We start from the raw sequence: 19,544 nt of genomic DNA, 5'->3' as shown, positions 1-19,544 counted from the left end.
TCCTAAATAGGCATTAAATAGATAAAATCCTTAAGATCCAAAATAGACAACTGATACTCCATAAACCACAGTGCCAGAGAGGTATGAGCAAGATGAAGAAGCAGAGAAACCTTTCCCAATTAAAAGAACAAGAGGAATCCCCTGAAAGAAAGCTCAATGAAATAGACATCGATAGCCTACTAGATCAAGATTTCAAAAAAGGAGTGATCAAACTGATGAAGGAATTAAAAGAGATAGTGCTTAGAGAAATAAAATATGTCAAAAATGAAATTGAAGCTATAAAGAAGAGCCAAGCAAAATGGGTAAACTCATTGACAGAGATGAGGAATGATCTAACAGCTGCGCAAAGCCGACTAGTTAATGCAGAGGAACGAATTAGTGATCTAGAAGACAGGGCAACAGAAAGCACCCATTCAGAAGAACAACAAGATAAGCAAATAAAAAATAATGATAATAGCATAAGGGACCTATGGGATAATATAAAGCGTCCCAATCTTCGCATAATAGGGGTCCCAGAAGGGGAAGAAGGATCAAAGGGGATTGAGAAGGTTTTTGAAGAAATCATGACTGAAAACTTCCCAAACTTAAAGAAGGAATCAGATATCCAAGTACAGGAAGCTCAGAGGGTCCCAAACAGGAAGAACCCAAATAGACCTACACCAAGACATATCATAATCAAGATGGCCAGAGTCAAGGATAAAGAAATGATTCTAAAGGCAGCAAGAGAAAAGCAAAGAGTGAATTACAAGGGAACCCCCATAAGGCTCTCAGCTGATTTCTCTACACAAACACTACAGGCCAGAAGGGAGTGGCAAGATATATTCAAAGCCCTGCGTGAAAAAAAGATGCAGCCTAGGATACTTTATCCAGCAAGGCTATCCTTTAGGATAGAAGGAGAAATAAAGAGTTTCACAGACAAAAAAAAGCTGCAGGAGTTTAGCAACACTAAACCCATGCTAAAAGAAATATTGAAAGGGCTATTCTAAATAGAAAAGCAGCAGGATGCTACAGAAATGAGAAACGTACAACTGGAAAGGTGATAACTCATGAATTACAAATAAAGAAAACACGAAATTATAAAAGAAGACATACAGATCACTGAGAGTGGGAGAGGGAGGCAGGGAAATATAGAATTTTTTTTCTTTCTTTTTTAAATTTTTTTAACAGTAGGATGGGTTTGAGATCATGTTATTATCAGTTTAATAAAAACGGGTATAGGTTAATAGATTTACAAAAAAGGGTAACCACAAGTCAAAAATTTACAAGGGAGTCACAAAAATTAAATAAAATCCATGATAATACAAAGGAAAATTACCAAACCACAAAAGGAAGAAGAAAGGAACAAAGAGGATATACCAATTCAACTGCAAAGATAAGTTCAAAATGGCAATAAACACACGTCTATCATTAATTACTGTAAATGTTAATGGACTAAATGCTCCAGTCAAAAGACATAGAGTGGCAGAGTGGATAATAAAGCAAGAACCTTCAATATGCTGTATACAAGAGACCCACTTTAGGGAGAAGGACACATATAGATTGAGAGTGAAAGGATAGAAAAGGATATTCCATGCAAATGCAAAAGCCAAAAAAGCAGGTGTTGCAGTACTGATTTCAGACAAAATAGACTTTAAAACAAAGGCCATAAAGAAAGATAAAGAAGGACATTTTATAATGATTAAAGGAGTGATACAAGATGAAGATATTACACTCGTTAATATATATGCACCCAATATAGGAGCACCTAAGTACATACAAGAATTACTAACAGAGATAAAGGGGGATATTGATGGGAATACAATCATAGTTGGAGATCTTAACACTGCATTAACATCACTAGACAGATCTTCCAGACAGAAAATAAACAAGGCAACAGAGAAATTAAATACTACAATAGAAAAACTAGATTTGGTGGATATTTTCAGAGCTTTACACCCCCCAAAAATAGAATATACATTCTTTTCAAGTGCACATGGAACATTTTCCAGGATCGATCATGTACTTGGACACAAAAGAAACCTCAACAAATTTAAGAAGATAGAAATTATCTCAAGCATCTTTACTGACCACAATGCCATGAAACTGGAAATCAACAACAGAGAAACAAAGGAGAAAAAAAGAAAAGCATGGAGATTAAACAATATGTTATTGAAAAAACAATGGATCAATGAGGAAATCAAAGCTGAAATTAAAAAATACCTTGAGACAAATGATAATGAAAGCACAACCACTCAAAACCTATGGGACACAGCAAAAGCAGTGCTAAGAGGGAAGTTTATAGCGATACAGGCCTTCCTCAAAAAAGAAGAACAATCTCAAATAAACAAGTTAACCCACCACCTGAATCAATTAGAAAAAGAAGAACAAAAAGCCCCAAAAAGCAGCAGAAGGAAGGAAATAATAAAGATCAGAGAGGAATTAAATACAATAGAGATTAACAACACCATAGAAAAAATCAACCAAACCAAAAGCTGGTTTTTTGAAAAAGTAAATAAAATTGACAAACCTCTGGCCAAACTCACAAAGAAGAAAAAAGAGAGAGCACAAATTAGCAAAATAAGAAAGGAAAATGGAGAAATTACAACAAACAAAATAGAAATACAGAATATCATACGAGAATATTATGAAAAACTATATGGAACCAAACTGGATAACCTAGAGGAGATGGACAAGTTTCTGGAAACATACTGTCCACCAAAACTGAATTAAGAAGAAACTGAACACTTGAACAATCCGATCACTAGAAAGGAAATAGAAATAGCAATTAAAAACCTCCCTACAAATAAAAGTCCAGGACCGGATGGCTTCACCGGGGAATTCTACCAAACATACAAAGAAGAACTCATACCAGTCCTTCTCAAACTCTTCCAGACGATTGAAAAGGAGGGAATACTCCCAAACTCATTCTATGAAGCCACCATCACCCTGATACCAAAACCAGGCAAAGACACTACAAAAAAAAGAGATTTATAGGCCAATATCACTGATGAACATAGATGCCAAAATCCTCACCAAAATTTTAGCAAATAGAATCCAACAACACATAAAAAAGATTATACATCATGACCAAGTGGGGTTCATCCCAGGGACACAAGGCTGGTTCAACATACGCAAATCAATCAATGTAATACATCACATCAACAAGAGAAAGGACAAAAACCACATCATCATCTCAATCTATGCAGAAAAAGCATTTGATAAAATTCAGCACCCAGTTATGATAAAAACTCTCGCCAAAGTGGGTATAGAGGGAACATATCTCAACATAATAAAAGCTATATATGACAAACCTATAGCCAGCATAGTTCTCAACGGTGAAAAACTCAAAAGCTTCCCACTAAAATCTGGGACAAGACAAGGATGCCCACTATCACCACTCCTATTCAACATAGTCCTGGAAGTCCTAGCCACAGCAATCAGGCAAGAGAAAGAAATAAAAGGGATCCAAATTGGAAAAGAAGAGGTAAAAGTGTCATTATATGCTGACGACATGTTACTATATATAGAAAACCCTAAAAGGTCCACAAAAAAAGCTACTAGAGCTGATCGAAGAATTCAGCAAGGTAGCAGGTTACAAAATTAATGTTCAAAAATCAGTTGCCTTTCTTTACACTAACGATAAATCAACAGAAAAAGAAAGTAAAGAAACAATCCCCTTTAAAATAGCACCCAAAGTAATAAAATATCTGGGAATAAATCTAACCAAGGAGGCGAAAGAAATATACACAGAAAACTATAAACCATTGATGAAGGAAATTAAAGAAGACTTTAAAAAATGGAAAGATATTCCATGCTCTTGGATTGGAAGAATCGATATTGTTAAAATGGTCACACTGCCCAAGGCAATCTACAGATTTAATGCAATCCCTATCCAATTACCCAGGACATATTTCACAGAACTAGAACAAATCATAATAAAATTTATATGGAACCACCAAAGACCTAGAATTGCTAAAGCATTATTGAAGAGAAAGAAAGAGGCTGGAGGAATAACTCTCCCAGACTTCAGACAATACTATAGAGCTACAGTCATCAAGACAGCATGGTATTGGTACCAAAATAGACATATAGACCAATGGAATAGAATAGAGAGCCCAGAAATGAACCCACAAACTTTTGGTCAACTCATCTTCGACAAAGGAGGCAAGAATATACAACGGAATAAAGACAGTCTCTTCAGCAAATGGTGTTGGGAAAACTGGACAGCAGCATGTAAAACAATGAAGCTAGAACACACCCTTACACCATATACAAAAATCAACTCAAAATGGATTAAAGACTTAAACATAAGACAAGATACAATAAACCTCCTAGAGGAAAACATAGGCAAAACATTATCTGACATACATTTCAAAAATTTTCTCCTAGAAGAAATAAAAGCAAGAATAAACAAATGGGACCTAATGAAACTTACAAGCTTCTGCACAGCAAAGGAAACCAGAAATAAAACAAGAAAACCTACGGAATGGGAGAAAATTTTTGCAAGTGAAACCGACAAAGGCTTGATCTCCAGAATATATAAGCAGTGCATACGACTCAATAAGAAAAAAATAAACAACCCAATCCAAAAATGGGCAGAAGACCTAAACAAGCAATTCTCCAAGGAAGACATACAAATGATCAAAAAGCACATGAAAAAATGTTCAATATCACTAATTATCAGAGAAATGCAAATCAAAACTACAATGAGGTATCACCTCACACCAGTCAGAATGGCCATCATTCAAAAATCCACAAATGACAAATGCTGGAGAGGCTGTGGAGAAAGGGGAACCCTCCTACACTGCTGGTGGGAATGCAGTTTGGTGCAGCCACTATGGAAAACAGTGTGGAGATTCCTCGAAAGACTAGGAATAGACTTACCATATGACCCAGGAATCCCACTCCTGGGCTTGTACCCAGAAGGAAATCTACTTCAGGATGACACCTGCACCCCAATGTTCATAGCAGCACTATTTACAATAGCCAAAACGTGGAAACAGCCTAAATGTCCATCAACAGGTGACTGGATAAGGAAGATGTGGTATATTTATACAATGGAATACTACTCAGCCATAAAAACCGACAACATAATGCCATTTGCAGCAACATGGATGCTCCTGGAGAATGTCATTCTAAGTGAAGTAAGCCAGAAAGAGAAAGAAAAATACCATATGAGATCGCTCATATGTGGAATCTAAAAAACAAAAACAAACAAACAAACAAAAACAAAGCATAAATACAGGACAGAAATAGACTCATGGACAGAGAATACAGACTTGTGGTTACGGGGGGGGGGTAGAGGGTGGGAAGGGATAGACTGGGATTTCAAAATTGTAGAATAGATAAACAAGATTACACTGTATAGCACAGGGAAATATACACAAAATGTTATGATAAATCACAGAGAAAAAAATGTGACAATGAGTGTGTATATGTCCATGAATGACTGAAAAATTGTGCTGAACACAGGAATTTGACACAACACTGTAAAATGATTATGAATCAATAAAAAATGTTAAAAAAATCCTATTATTTGTTCCTTTTAAGTATTATCACGGACTTGACTCTTTTTATAGTCTCAGCTTGTCCCAATTGACTAGAATGACTGTTTTGATGTTAAAATTGTCCCTGCTTGGCCATCATGAACTCCCCATATTTAGGTTTCTTTGTCTTTTTAACACAACCTTGGTCATCTTTGATGGGCAAAAACATTCTCTTTGGCAAAAACATTTCCCCACCCTTTTGAATTTTGAATTTTTCCTGTCTCTAGGCCTAGCCACAGCAGCCCTTCTTGGAATCTTAATTTCTTTTAAGCAAATTGTGTATGAGAGACTAAAAACTGGCCACTAGGACTGCACACGAGGTGGCTCCACAGGCTCTGGCTACAGGCAGAGCGATATTAGAGGCAGCCTCAGTCACTGAGTGAAATTACAAATATTTTCAAGACCCTTGACCAGAGGTTCAAATTTGGACTGAGACTAAGATCAGGCACAAAGCTTTGCCTTACACAGGCAACGTTTAAAGAGTATTTTTTAAATGGAGGACAATTCTAGATCTTATTAATAATATTAATGACTGTGCTATGATACCAGAGCAGATAAAAACCAAACGTTCCTTGAACAGTTAGAGAGAGGTCTGGGCTGTCAGGCTGGACAGTAAATTACACATTTGGGGTCAGAAGGGGACCTCAGCACTTGGAGAAGAAGTCGCAGAGATGGGAGACCAAGGCTGGGGTGGTGAACATTTAGGCCAGGAAAGGGGATGAACATTTTACTACAACCAGAGGGTCTCCAAGGCACAGATGGACACTGAGAAGGTTTTCCTAAACGAGGGGAACTGAATGACCAAGCACGATCCTCTAAATAGTCCAGACACTCCCTCTGGGACTAGGTGGAAACAAAACTAGAGTCTGGCTTGAAGAGGTTAGAAGACGGGCTGGTGCGCCACCCACTTCTCTTCTCAGCTGTTCTTTAGCTCTTAAAATGCCCTGTTATGCCCTCCCGGAACCAGCGAAGGCTGGGTCTGACATCACTAGCCTGGGTCTGTATGAGAAGCAGGTGGTGCCTTTTCTTTCGGACGATTGGCAACAGTGAGCCCTTTGGTTCTTGGACGGCTGGGGAAAAACGCCGTGGAAGGGTGTGTGGTTGGGGTGAGAGGATGAGGATGACATACGTCACCCTGCCATTGTCAGAAGTGAGCTGAGCCAGCTGAAGGGCATCTGTCCATCTTCTGTGTCCTGGCTTCCCTCTGGACAAGTCAAGGAGGTGGCGGGGAGAGGCGTGGGAACTGCCTGACCTCTGAGGGGCTCACCTGGTCAGATGTGCACCTTATTCCCATGCCGTCTTTCTAGCTTCCTTGCCTTCTTTTAAAGATCCCCTTTGTCCCTCTATGTTTAATCTCGAAGGCAGATTTGAGCTTTACAGAAATCCAGGTGGCAGATTAGCCATCTCTTTGTTTCCTTGTCTTCTTCCCAACCCAACTTTTACTCCCAAAAGGTCCTAGTGAGACAAACCTGCTAAACAATCGGCCATTTGGCCCCTGGGATCTATTCTGCCATTCCCCAAGGGGAGTGGAGACAGCAGAAGCGCCCCTCACTCCACATTCCCCAGGGGCAGGAAGCCAGGACATTTTTGCTTGCGTCAGAGCAGCAAGTACGTTATCTAATAGGAGGGCAGTTATTTCATTAAGACAGAGCAAAATTTGTAACTGATCTGCTTGGGAAATGTACCTACTGAGAAACTTCACGTGCAGTCATGTATGTTTGTGATGATTTTATATGTAACGTCATGTGCAATGTGACATGTAATGGAGAAAGAGAGCAAAATGAATTCAAAAGCTGAGACAAGTAGAATTTGGTTCAGCAAGAAAAATATGTTTAGTACACAAAGTGCTTGAAAGTGCAGAAATAGATTGTGTACTGACTTGGACATTCTGACAAACGCAAGGAAGAGACGGTGCAGGCTGGAGTTTGGGAAGGTTTATGGAGGATGGCCAAGGGCAGATGAGCCCTGGAGAGAAAGCCTGACCAGGAGATGGTGCCGGGCTGCCGTCCTCACAGCCCCCCTGGCCACCCCCAAAGAGAGTCAGTCCCAGCAGAAGGGATGTGACAAATGAGATGGGGCCGGAGAGCCAACAGAAAACCCCATCATTCATATTCCAGGGAAGGGGACCAAAATTCTAGGAACAGAAAACAGAAATGGCTGAATAACTTCTGTTGCACAATGTCTTACTATGCAGTCATTAAAACGAATCAGAACCATGTGTCCCCGAGGGAAAAATGTTCACTCACAGACCCATGTGGATGGCATAACTCCATGAGTTCTCTGGCCGTAAAATTCAAATGTGTGAGAAATGTAACCTTGTTTATCTCCAACTTGGTTTTTATCTCAAACCCCTGTTCTTCCAAGGAAATGTCCTTAAAGGAAGGCTGACCTCCTCGCTGCGTCCTGTCCCCTGCAGTGTGTGTGCAGACGATGGGCAGGTCCCAGCAGCCACCTGGGACCTGGGAAGCCCTGCCTAGCAGAGCAAGGGGCCAGCGGCACCTGGGCCTGTCCCTGTGCCTCCAACCAGAGCCGTATGGCTGTCCTTGAACTTCTTGAGTATGAGGAAGAAAGAAACTTGAATCTTGTTTAAGCCTCTGATATTTGAGGGACTTCAGTTACGGTCAGATATAACCCAGACTAATGCACCCCTTGGGAGCCAGTGCAGAGTAGGCGTGCCCAGAGCCCAGGGCCCTTCTCAGAGACCTGCCCTGACCATCTCTTTTGTTCCACAGACATCTCAAAACATCAGACATTGAAGCTTCACCTGCAAGGAGGAGGCAGAAGTGGGATGAACAATAGGATGCTCTGCCCTTAGCAACCAGCTGCAGGGAGTCAGCTGGTCAGATGGCTCAGTTCCATCTCCAGCTGGAGATCTGCAGGTCCCCAGTACAATACAAATTGGGGACCAGGTGGCAGGGAGGCTGGGTGACTCCCTGCAGCAGCACAGACTGACTACCTCGACCTGGGAGGAGCTCCCCAGCTTCCTGCCAGCTTCTCACAGCATCCCGGCATCCTCACAACCCACTAGCATGTGGGCGTTAGGAGGACACAGAGGCTCACACAGTTCAGGAACTTGATGGAGGCCATTCCATCAGTAGCTGGTGGAGGAGGCATTGGAATCACATCCAGCTCAGACCCCCTCTGTGAGAGAGCGCTGCGGCTCTCGGCCGCACTCTGCCCTAGGGGAAGGGGCTGAGAGCGAGGCTTCCTGCCCTGTGATCACCCCGCCCTCTGCAGGCGCTGTCCCTGCACCTCCGGTCCCCACTCTGCTCCTGCCTGACAAGCGGCCCCACACCTCCTGCTCGTCTTCCGCCTCCTCCCGTCCCAGGAGCCACAGGATCTCTGAAGGCTGGATTCTAGGCACTGAAGGGAACGTTGGGGCAGAACTGGGGAGGCGATTCTCCAGACCTTCAAATCCCCCCATCAGTTTGTAAGGTTGGCCAGTGCTGCTCCTCCACGTCCAACAATATGACCTAAATTGCCTTAAAAGGCTCTGTTCCTACCGTGAATTCTCACGTGGGCGCTATTCCCAGCACACCCTGCAGCTGCCTTCGGGCCTTTCTGAGAGCCCAGGGTGACCGAGGCACCCAGCAGGCGCTCAGCTCGTGCTTGGATGGCACAGCTGCCGGGAAGCAGGGCCCCCTGGCCGCCTTGCCCTTACCAGGAGCTTCTGCTTCCCCAGGACTGCGTCCCACCTCCCGGGCTCTCCACGGGGTCAGACGCCATCTGTGCCCTCCACCCCACCCACTCGGGGCTGACTTTGGCTCTGTTGTATCCACGGCCAGGAAGGCAGGAAGGGAAGAGGCCCAGTGTCACCTCTTGACACACAGGGCAACACTCAGATTTTCTTCCCTCACCAGGCGGAGCTGCTCCTGGACCCACAGACACACACTCCTGCCCGGATCAGGCAAACCACACTAGGAATCTAAACCCTCGTGCTTTTCAAGTAAACTCAGACCTGCTTCTCCTACAGAACCGCACACATCTAGTTGGTCCAGACATGTCTTCCAAGCAGAAAGTTGGAGGTTCACTGTGGATTTTTAATAATGACCCCTCTCTGTCTAAAGCCTTCCTCAGAAGTTTCGCCAAAAGATTCTAAGATTTGAAGGGGCACTTTTTTATACGTATTTGAAAAAATGATTCAAAGCCTGCAATTTACGTATTTGTTACCAAGAAAGAGTGTAAGTGTTACGGTCGGAAAGATAAGATACAGAGTCAGGACTCTGCTTGGGAGAAGCTGAAATGAAGTGCTCCACGTGTCCAGATGTGTTTTGGGTTTGGTTTTTTAATTCTTTATTTTTAATTTTTAATTGAAGTATAAGTTGATTTCTTTTTTTGTTTTTGCTAAGGGCACAGTTTCAGGTTTCTGAGAAGCCAATGTTCATTCTCAAAGGAAGGTCAGATGCTGCCCAGGACGGAACAGGGAGAGCCCAAGTCCCTGAGGCCACGCCCTGCCTGAGCCCTTCCGGCCAGGAGAGTTTGCAATACAAGCACACGTCCTTCATCGTGCCTCCAATTTGCATTAGAGTCTTTTTGTCCCCAATGCGCTCTGAAGGGTGCCCATTATGTGGTCTTTGTGGTTTGTCTCCCAGGTAAAGAAATTTTCAAATAAAGTTTTTGTGCACGCCAGGAACGACATCACATCTTGAACCAGAACTTGAACCGCTTACTACTAACTCGCAGTAGACTGAACTCTTCTTCTTGGTATCTTCACTGTGATATTCCAGAGCTGGCATCTGAGTTCACCTTCTAGAATCACCAACAAGAACCAAAGCCAAGAGTGAAACAGAATAAAGTATTCCTGGAATGTAGGTGCCAGAAACGTCTTCCCCAAAAAAGGTCATAGAAATTCTGGCCTTTGAACGAGGAGCATGCTTTACTTCATCCTACGTGTGGAAATGTGATTGGGGTTTGCTGGTGAAGTCACTATATTTAAAATCCAAGTTCCCTCCAGGAAACCTACGTGTTGAAACACTTTTGCCAACATAAGTACCTACAAATACAAAAACATTTTCTTTCAGAGAGTGAATAAAACAAAACTTTATTCTAGGAAGTCAGTTACAGAGGCTTCTTTTATAGCAGCATTTAATTCTATTGGATCTTCAAAATACTTCAGATGATTAAGTACCAATTACTCTCACTAAAAAGGATAAGTAGATAAAAGATAGCCAGGGCTTTAAGAGATGGAAAGGGAAGGGAAGGGAAGGGAAGGGAAGGGAAGGGAAGGGAAGGGAAGGGAAGGGAAGGGGAAAGAAAAGATGCTTCATGTTCTTTAGAATTGGTATTGATTTGGGGGCAGGCAAGTACGAGGAAGAGTACAGGGGAAGGTGGACTTCCGAGAAGTCCTTCAGATGGTAGCTCTGTCCTCATCTCTGCCCCCTGGTCCCCAGCGAAGCATCTCTCTCAGGTGCTACTTGGATGTTCTGATGTTTGGATCTGAACGTAAATCGTGTTTTCTTTGGGCTTTGCTTTCCTGTAGCGAACAAAAATAAAAATTTAAGTTAAAATAAACAACATCTTGATTAAGAAACCATTGCAAAGCTGTACACGGGAGAAGTCTGAAAGCAAAAGCTGAGAATAGGATAGCAAATGATACAGGAGGGAAGGGTCTGTTCTGGCTCTCTGCTTATTTTGCTGTGACCCCTGTGCTAAGAATGGTTTCTTACATTTCAAAATAGTTTTTAAAAATTAAAAATAAAATATCACTTTGGACACTTGAAAAGGAGCTGAAATTCAAATTTATCCAAATCCAATTATCCAAATCCAAACGTCAATAAATAAAGCCGGAACCCAGCCACCCTGATTCTTTTATGTACTGTCCACAGCTGCTTTCTTGCTGAAAGGGCGGAAATGAGGATGGTGGCAGAGATTAGATGGCCCCAAAGACCAAAATATCTGCTCCCTGGCTCTTCGCAGAAAGAGCTGGCTGTCCCTTGATGCAGAGCATCTGCTGTGTCGCGGTCCCCCTCCATCACCGGACAGTCAACGTGCCATTTTGAAGCCGGGGGTTTGGGGGTATCTGTCATTATTTCCTTCCTCGGCAGAGTGGGTTTAACAGTAGCTGCCTCACAGTGCTTTGAGAGCGTGGGGTGAGAAGGCACCTGAAGCTTTCGGTGAGGCTGACGCACTGTGAGCGCTCTGTTAGCTAGCGTGACCCTTCCTCCCAGCCCCTGACTTTTCTTCCTAGAAAGTCGGGAAGAAGATGTAATTGAAATGACCTCTCTGGTCATGGACTGTGGCTACTATTTATGGAATTAGAACAGTGGAGAAGACAGATATGAAACAAGTGATTATTACACATTGTGAAGGGCATCGTCCAGAACAGAGGGTGCACAGGGAGGTGTGGGGCTCAGAACAGAAGCCCCTGACCTCCCCAGGCAGGTCTATGATGATGGGGCAAAGGGATGAACAAAACATCCTAAAAGATGTCAACATGCCTATTAACAAATTATAATGAAACACTTTAAAATCAGGCAGTCAACATCAGCTATATACGTCTACCACTGGGGACCAAAAAGAAGCACACTGTCAGCAATTACAAAAATGGGTTCAAATTAAAATAGGGTATTTGTCCCTTATCAGTACTGAGAAATGCAGAATTTCTCAAAGCGAGGTGCATAGAGGGCTTGAACAGACAGCGTCCTTTAAAGTGCAGGTTCCCGGGCTCCCCCATCCACGTACCAAGTCAAAAACCTAGAAGGCCCAGGAATCTGCACCTTAGCAAGCTCCTTCTGTGATTCTTCTGCATGCTAAGCTTAGGAATCGCTGAGGAGGTCACACAATATGCAGGAAGAATGGAGAAAACCTAGGATTTATGGAATACCTACTATGTGCCCGGCAGTGATTAGTCACTGCCACCTACCTCATCGCACTGAATTCTCACAGCAGCCCTCTAAGTTAAGTGCTATTGTGGCTATTTTTCAGGCAAGGAAGTTAAGGTTCTGCAAGGTTCAATGACATTCCCAAAGTCACGTGGCCAAGTAAGCGACCACAGCCAGGCTGAACCCAGGCCTTAACGACCCCACAGAGCCTCTTCTCCCCGCCTGCCAGGGACGCGCGTGTCCTCGCTGTGGACTCCGTGGAACGGAGCCTAACGACCACTTCAACAAACACTCTCTTCCTTTTTTTACTGCTTCAAGAGTAGAATCTGAGACTCCATTGAAGCCCTTGTCCCCACCACAACAAGGGACATTTTAAGCCATTCTTCTTTGTGAAGAAAGTCACTAAAGAATCTGAACCAACAATTGCTAACAGAACAGACGACTGATTTAAAAATAGCTCCCGACTCAGAGCTGTCAGCTCCGGGGGTGAGTTAGGGAGCTGGCTGATGCGGGTGGTCAGTGTGACAGACACATCGCTCTGTCTCACAGTTTGGACCAGGCGACTGTCAGCAGAAACGCACACTCATGCTCTCCTGTCTGTCCTTTTAAGCCAGTGGTTACTGTGTTTTGTTTCTCTCTACAGCAGCTCTGGGAGAAACAGAAGGCTGACGATACCTGTAAAGCTCTCCTAACCCTTAAGAGAGAGGAGATGGAGGGTGTTCATGACGTGGGAAGGCAGGTCTAACGTGGCCCCCGGCGTCCCCCAGCAGCCCGGCTCACCTCTGCAGATTCTCCGCGTCCTCGATGGTCTCAGGCAAAGCGACCCCCTTGGTCTCCGGAAGAAGCAGCGTCAATCCCCCGGCAACCAGCCCCACCAGCGCTTCAGATGAGACAGATTTCACAGGGAGCCATTAGAGCATGGCCACTACAAGTCGCAGGTGATGACAGCTAACTAAAGAGATGCCTAGGTGACGCGCGTGTGAGGGACACGTAAGGTCAGGAACATCTAGAAAATTACAGCAGTCGGGTAACTGGGGAGACGGCAGAATAAGAAAAGGGCATGTGGCCTTCATTTTACTTTCACGTGAGCATAAAGCTCCACGTACCTGATGTTTAGGTATTGGGGGATTTATTGATTCAGAGACCTCAAGAACAATATGAAGCTCAATTCTGACAAGCTACTATATATATAGATTACTATATTGATAGGCTATAAAGTATTTATAGTAATAATTTATACATAATAGTGTTTATATAGTAACTATAATATATTGTACATAAAATAACATGTAGCATATAGTTTATGTATAACTATAACACATATTATATATAATACATATATTATAGTTACTATACATTAACATTGTGTTACTATATATTAATATGTGTTGCTATTCACACTGGGCTGGAAAGAAGGAAGGATAAACGTTTCATGAAGTCTTACCAAACAAAGTGAGGGGCAAACCGTGCCAAACCTCCATCAGCCTGAAGACCAGAAAGGGGGCGATGATCCCACCAAAATCACACAGGGAGGAACACACCATCATTCCAAGGTTCCTGATCAAATACAAAGAACGAAAAAGACAACATTCTTTTGAATCAATTTTCCAAATGTTAAACTTATTCCAGAGCAAACTCATCACCCATTCCCCAGCCTCCCGGGAGGGGAGACGGGTTGGAGATGGAGTTAATCACCAGTGATTTGATCAATGGTGCCTACATAATGGATCCTCCATAAAACCTCAAACTACAGGGTTCAGAGAGCTTCCGGGTTGGTAAGTATATCCATGTACCAAGAGGGCGGCACACCAGCTCCACAGGGACAGAAGTTCTTGTGCTCAGGGCCCCTCCAGACATTGCCCTGTGTACCTCTTCATCTGGCTGTTTGTTTACATCCTTTATGATAAACCAGTAAATGTAAGTGCTCCCCTGAGTTCTGTGAGCCATTATAGCAAGGTAGGAAACTCAAGGAGGGGGTCGTGGGAATCTGATTTACAACCAGCTGGTCAGAAGTGTAGGTGGACAATGTGGGGCTTGTGACTGGCAGCTGAAGTGGGGGCCGTCTGTGGGATTAAACCCTAAACCTGCGGGGTCTGCACTAATTCCAGGCAGTTAACGTTAGAACGGAATTGTACGACTTGTTCGGAGAGTTGGAGAATTGACTGCTGTGAGTCGAGTTTTTCCTTCCACATGTAGAGATAGGGAAGGGTAGAGAGAGGATTTTAAGGAATGGAGGACAAAGAAAGCTAGAGGGGAAACGTGGGGAAACTGTCTACTTGAAATGAATTCTTCATCCCTGAGAACAGTCTTTGCTCTGAAATCCACTGTGTCTTATATGAACACAGCCACCCCAGCTTCCTTCTGATTAGTGTTCACATGGACCATCTTTCTCCATTCTTTTACTTTTAAACTATCTCTGCCCTTAAATTTAGAGTGAATATCTTATAGACAGCACACAGCTGGGTCACTTTTGTCCAATCTGACAAACTCTGCCTTTTAACTGGGGTGTTTAGACCATTTATATTTCTTGTGATTATTGATATAATTGGGTTTAAATCTGCCATCTTGCTCTGTGTCTTCTTTCTGTTCCACCTGTCCTTTGTTACCCTTTTCCTCTTATTCTCCCTTCTTATGAAATGAGTATTTTAAATGAATCTATTTTTTGATGGCTCAATAGCTATAACTCTATTTTGGGTTTTTGGTTTTTTGCTTTAGGGTTTATAGAACTTGTCTTACCTCCACACAGTCTACCTCCAAGTACTGTTATACCACTTTGGGGGTTGAAAATAAACCTTACACCAGCACATGTGCGTTTCTGTCCTCCTGGGCTTTGCACAATTTTACTTCTACTTCTAGGTTGTAAATCCACAACACATTATTTTTGCTTTCATTAGAAGTCAGCAAACAATAGCCCATGGGCCAAATCCTGCATTGTTACGGCCTTTGAGTTAAGTGTGCTTTTTATGCATTTATTTATTTTTTTTTTAAGATTTGGCATTAACTTTTTAAAGATAACAGTAAGTGTAAAGGAGGTCTCCTTGACTTTCACACTTCTTGACAGGGGTGTTTCTCCAGAGAGCTTTTTTTTTTTAACATTTTTTATTGATTTATAATCATTTTACAATGTTGTGTCAAATTCCAGTGTAGAGCACAATTTTCCAGTTATACATGAACATATATATATTCATTGTCACATGTTTTTCTCTGTGAGCTACCATAAGATCTTGTGTATATTCCTCTGTGCAATACAGTATAATCTTGTTTATCTATTCTACAATTTTGAAATCCCATTTTAAAAATTAGAAAGTAAGCCAGAAAGAGAAAGAAAAATACCATATGACATCACTCATATGTGGAATAAAACAAAAGACACTATGGACTCATCTATAAAATAGACTCACAGACCCAGTAAACAATTGTGGCTCCCGGGGAAAGGGGTGGGAAGGGATACATTTGGGAGTTTGAGATTTGCAAATGTTAGCCACTATATATAAAATTTTTTTTTAAAGTTCCTTCTGTATAGCACAAGGAACTACATTCAATATCTTGTAATAACCTTTAATGAAAAAATATATGAAGATGAATATATGTATGTATATGCATGACTGGACATTGTGCTATACACCAGAAACTGACACATTGTAACTGACTGTACTTCCTTAAATACATACATACATACATACATACATACTTACATACATGCATACATACATAAAATAAAAATTAGAAAAGAAAAAGAATATGCAACAGAGACCACATGTGGCCCACTAGCCTAAAACATTTACTATTAGAAAAGTTTGCCAGTTCCTGCAAGATTTTTGTTAGGTGCCTTTCTTGATTTTTTTTTTTTTTTGTGGTTGGAATTAATTGATATTCTTAGATCTTGAATTTGTAATTTTTATTAAATTTGAAAAAGGTTTGGCCATTATTTCTTCAAATATTTTTTAACCTTTTTTATCGATTTATAATCATTTTACAATGTTGTATCAAATTCCAGTGTAGAGCACAATTTTTCAGTTATACAAGAACATATATATATATATTCATTGTCACATTTTTTTCTCCGTGAGCTACCATAAGATCTTGTATATATTTCCCTGTGCTATACAGTATAATCTTGTTTATCTATTCTACAATTCTGAAATCCCAGTCTATCCCTTCCCACCCTCCGCCCCCTTGGCAACCACAAGTTTGTATTCTATGTCTGTGAGTCTATTTCTGTTTTGTATTTATGCTTTGTTTGTGGTTTTTTTTTTAGACTCCACATATGAGCGATCTCATATGGTATTTTTCTTTCTCTTTCTGGCTTACTTCACTTAGAATGACATTCTCCAGGAGCATCCATGTTGCTGCAAATGGCGTTATGTTGTCGGTTTTTATGGCTGAGTAGTATTCCATTGTATAAATATACAAATCTTCAAATATTTTTTTTCATCTCTCTATTCACCCTTTCTACTCTCCTCTGCAGATGCCAGTTACCTGTATTGGAGTTGTCCCACAGCTCACTGATTCTCCCTCAGGTTCATTTTGAATAGTTTCTGCTGCTGTCTTCAAGTCTATGCATCTTTTCTTCCACGGTATTCAATCTGCTGTTAATTCATCTGGAGTATTTTTTACCTCAGACGTTGTCATTTTCATCTCTAGAAAATTTAATTGAGGACTTTTTAAATAGCTTCCATTGTCTCTGCTTAACATGTTCACTCTTTCTCCAAGTTCTTGAACATTCAAGATAAAGGTATGGTAACTGCTTCAATGTCTTTGTCTACTACTTCATCATCTGTGTCATTTCTGGGTCCATCTAGTTGATTTCTTTTTCTCCTCAGTGTTGGCTCTTTTCCTGCAGCTTTAAATGCCTGGTGATTTTTGATTGAACACTAGACATTGTAAATTTTGCCTTGTTCAGTGCTGGATATTTTTGTATTCCTATAAATAACCTTAGCTTTGTTTGGAAAACATGGTTAAATCTGGAGCAAGAAATCAGGAAAAGTTTATCCTTCAGGGTCTTACTTTTAAGTGTCTTCTATTACATCTATCTGTGTACTTTACTTCCTATAGTGAGTAATTATAAAATTAGTACATTTTCCTTTCCTTCCCAACCCCCACTCCATGACCTCATCTTAGTTGGTTATTTAATCTCTCAGTGTTCGCTACTGTATCTGTAAATATGTTCATAATTTACTTGATTTATCAGCTTTTTTCTTAGCTGGAAAAAGTATACTGAGCAAATTATATGACAAATTATCAATCCATGTTTTACTGAGAGATTTTAAAAACAAGAGTAGATGCTAAATTTTAATGAATGCCTTTTACTATCTATGGAGATAATAGTACAATTTTTCTCTTTTAATTTATTAGCACAAATTATACTATTAGATTTTCTAATATTAAGCTATCTTTGTATACCTGGAGTAACTCATCTTAGATATGATATATTATTATTTAATGTGCTCCACTATTCTGTTTAATAATATATTGTTTAGAGTTAATTAATATTCCTAAATAATATTTGTCTGTAGGTTCCTTGTTTCCTTTATCTTTGTTGTTATTTGATATCAATACTATGATAGCTTTATAAATACTTTTTGAAAGGTTTCCTCCTTTTCCTATACTCTAGAACAGTTTCTATTAATTAAATGTTTTGTAAAGTTATCTTAGGAAACCATTGTGGATTACCTTTTTATTATTTAGGGTCTCCTTCATCTTATTAATACATTTTATCATAAATTCAATTTTTTCTGATAAAATTATGGTTCTATTTTTGTTCACATTTACCTAGTATGCTTTTTATTCTATTTTATTTTATTTTACTGAGTTATAGTCAGTTTGCAATGTTGTGTTAATCTCCAGTGTAGAGCACAATTTTTCAGTCATACATGAACATACATATATTCATTGTCACATTCTTTTTCACCATGAGCTACCACAAGATCTTGCATATATTTCCCTGGGCTATACAGTATAAACTTGTTCATCTAGTCTATATATACCTGTTAGTATTTACAAATTTCAAATTCCCAGTCTATCTCTTCCCACCCCCCTGGCAACCACTACTTTGTATTCTATGTCTGAGTCTGTTTCTGTTTTACATTTAGGTTCATTTGTCTTTGTCTTATTCTTATTCTTATTCTTATTCTTATTCTTATTCTTATTCTTATTCTTATTCTTCTCCTCCTCCTCCTCCTCCTCCTCCTCCTCCTCCTCCTCCTCCTCCTCCTCCTCCTCCTCCTCCTCCTTCTTCTTCTTCTTCTTCTTCTTCTTCTTCTTCTTCTTCTTCTTCCTCTTCTTCTTCTTCTTTTAAATTCCACATATAAGTGATATCATATGGTATTTTTCTTTCTCTTTCTGGCTTATTTCACTTAGAATGACATTCTCCAGGGACATCCATGTTGCTACAAATGGCATTATGTTGTCATTTTTTATGGCTGAATAGTGTTCCATTGTATAACTAGAACACAATTTCTTTATCCAGTCATCTATCGATGGACATTTAGGCTGTTTCCTAGTATATGCTTTTGTGCATTCCTTTCTTTTCAAATTTTCTGAAGAAAAGTTATACTTCAACTACATAGTAAGTTGTTGGGTTTTGCTTTATAATCAATCAAAGAGCATTTTTATTTATTTTTTCAATAGAGGAGTTGAGTCTACATTTATTTAAATGTCAGAAATGTTTAGTCTTAATTCTGTCATTAGCTTTTATGCCATGTTGTTTATTATCATTTCCAGTGTCTTTTATTTTTCAATGTGTGTTGCTTATGTGTATTTTTTCTGATAATTTGAAAAGTTTGTATTTTTATACAAATAACTACCTTTATAACTTTACATAATACAGTTAATACTCTATTTCTTTAGATAGTATTGTTGGCTAACTATTATGAATAATTATAAAATTAGTATATTTCTACTTTCTTTTCAACCATCCTTCCATGAACTAATTTTAATTAATCATGTCATTGTCTTTGGAGTTTGTCTTTATATCTTAAAACACACCTGTAACACTGCTCAATTTATCAGCTTTTAATGATGCATTTTTTCCAATCTGGAGAAAGTATATTGAGGAAATCCGTGCACTACACCACCTCTAACATTCTCTCTCCTTTCCCTTTCCAATCCTTGCTCGTTATAACATTCCTTTACTGTCAGATATATGACATTCACATTCTGTTCTGTAGCCAAAACAGGATCAGGATTTTAATCTCAG

General features: G+C 40.4%; 1 protein-coding gene across 2 annotated transcripts in view; it reads right to left on the bottom strand.

Moving 5' to 3' along the window:
- Nucleotides 1-10,838: 10,838 nt before the first annotated feature.
- The window catches only part of SLC22A1 (solute carrier family 22 member 1), a 31,992-nt gene continuing 23,286 nt past the window's right edge, over nt 10,839-19,544 (bottom strand). The window contains exons 9-11 of one of the 2 annotated variants that reach the window (XM_072966342.1): nt 13,791-13,903; nt 13,127-13,226; nt 10,839-10,998 (exon numbers count right to left, since the gene is read on the bottom strand). In XM_072966342.1, coding sequence (XP_072822443.1) covers nt 10,929-10,998; nt 13,127-13,226; nt 13,791-13,903 — 283 coding nt within the window. In that variant the 3' untranslated portion in view covers nt 10,839-10,928. The remainder of the gene's footprint in view (nt 10,999-13,126; nt 13,227-13,790; nt 13,904-19,544) is intronic. The other variant, XM_072966343.1, reaches the window with a different exon arrangement.

This window comes from Vicugna pacos, chromosome 8 (assembly GCF_048564905.1).
Source record: "Vicugna pacos chromosome 8, VicPac4, whole genome shotgun sequence".
NCBI lineage: Eukaryota > Metazoa > Chordata > Mammalia > Artiodactyla > Camelidae > Vicugna > Vicugna pacos.
Note: the sequence above shows the minus strand (reverse complement) of the source record. Positions and strands in the feature narration are given on the sequence as shown.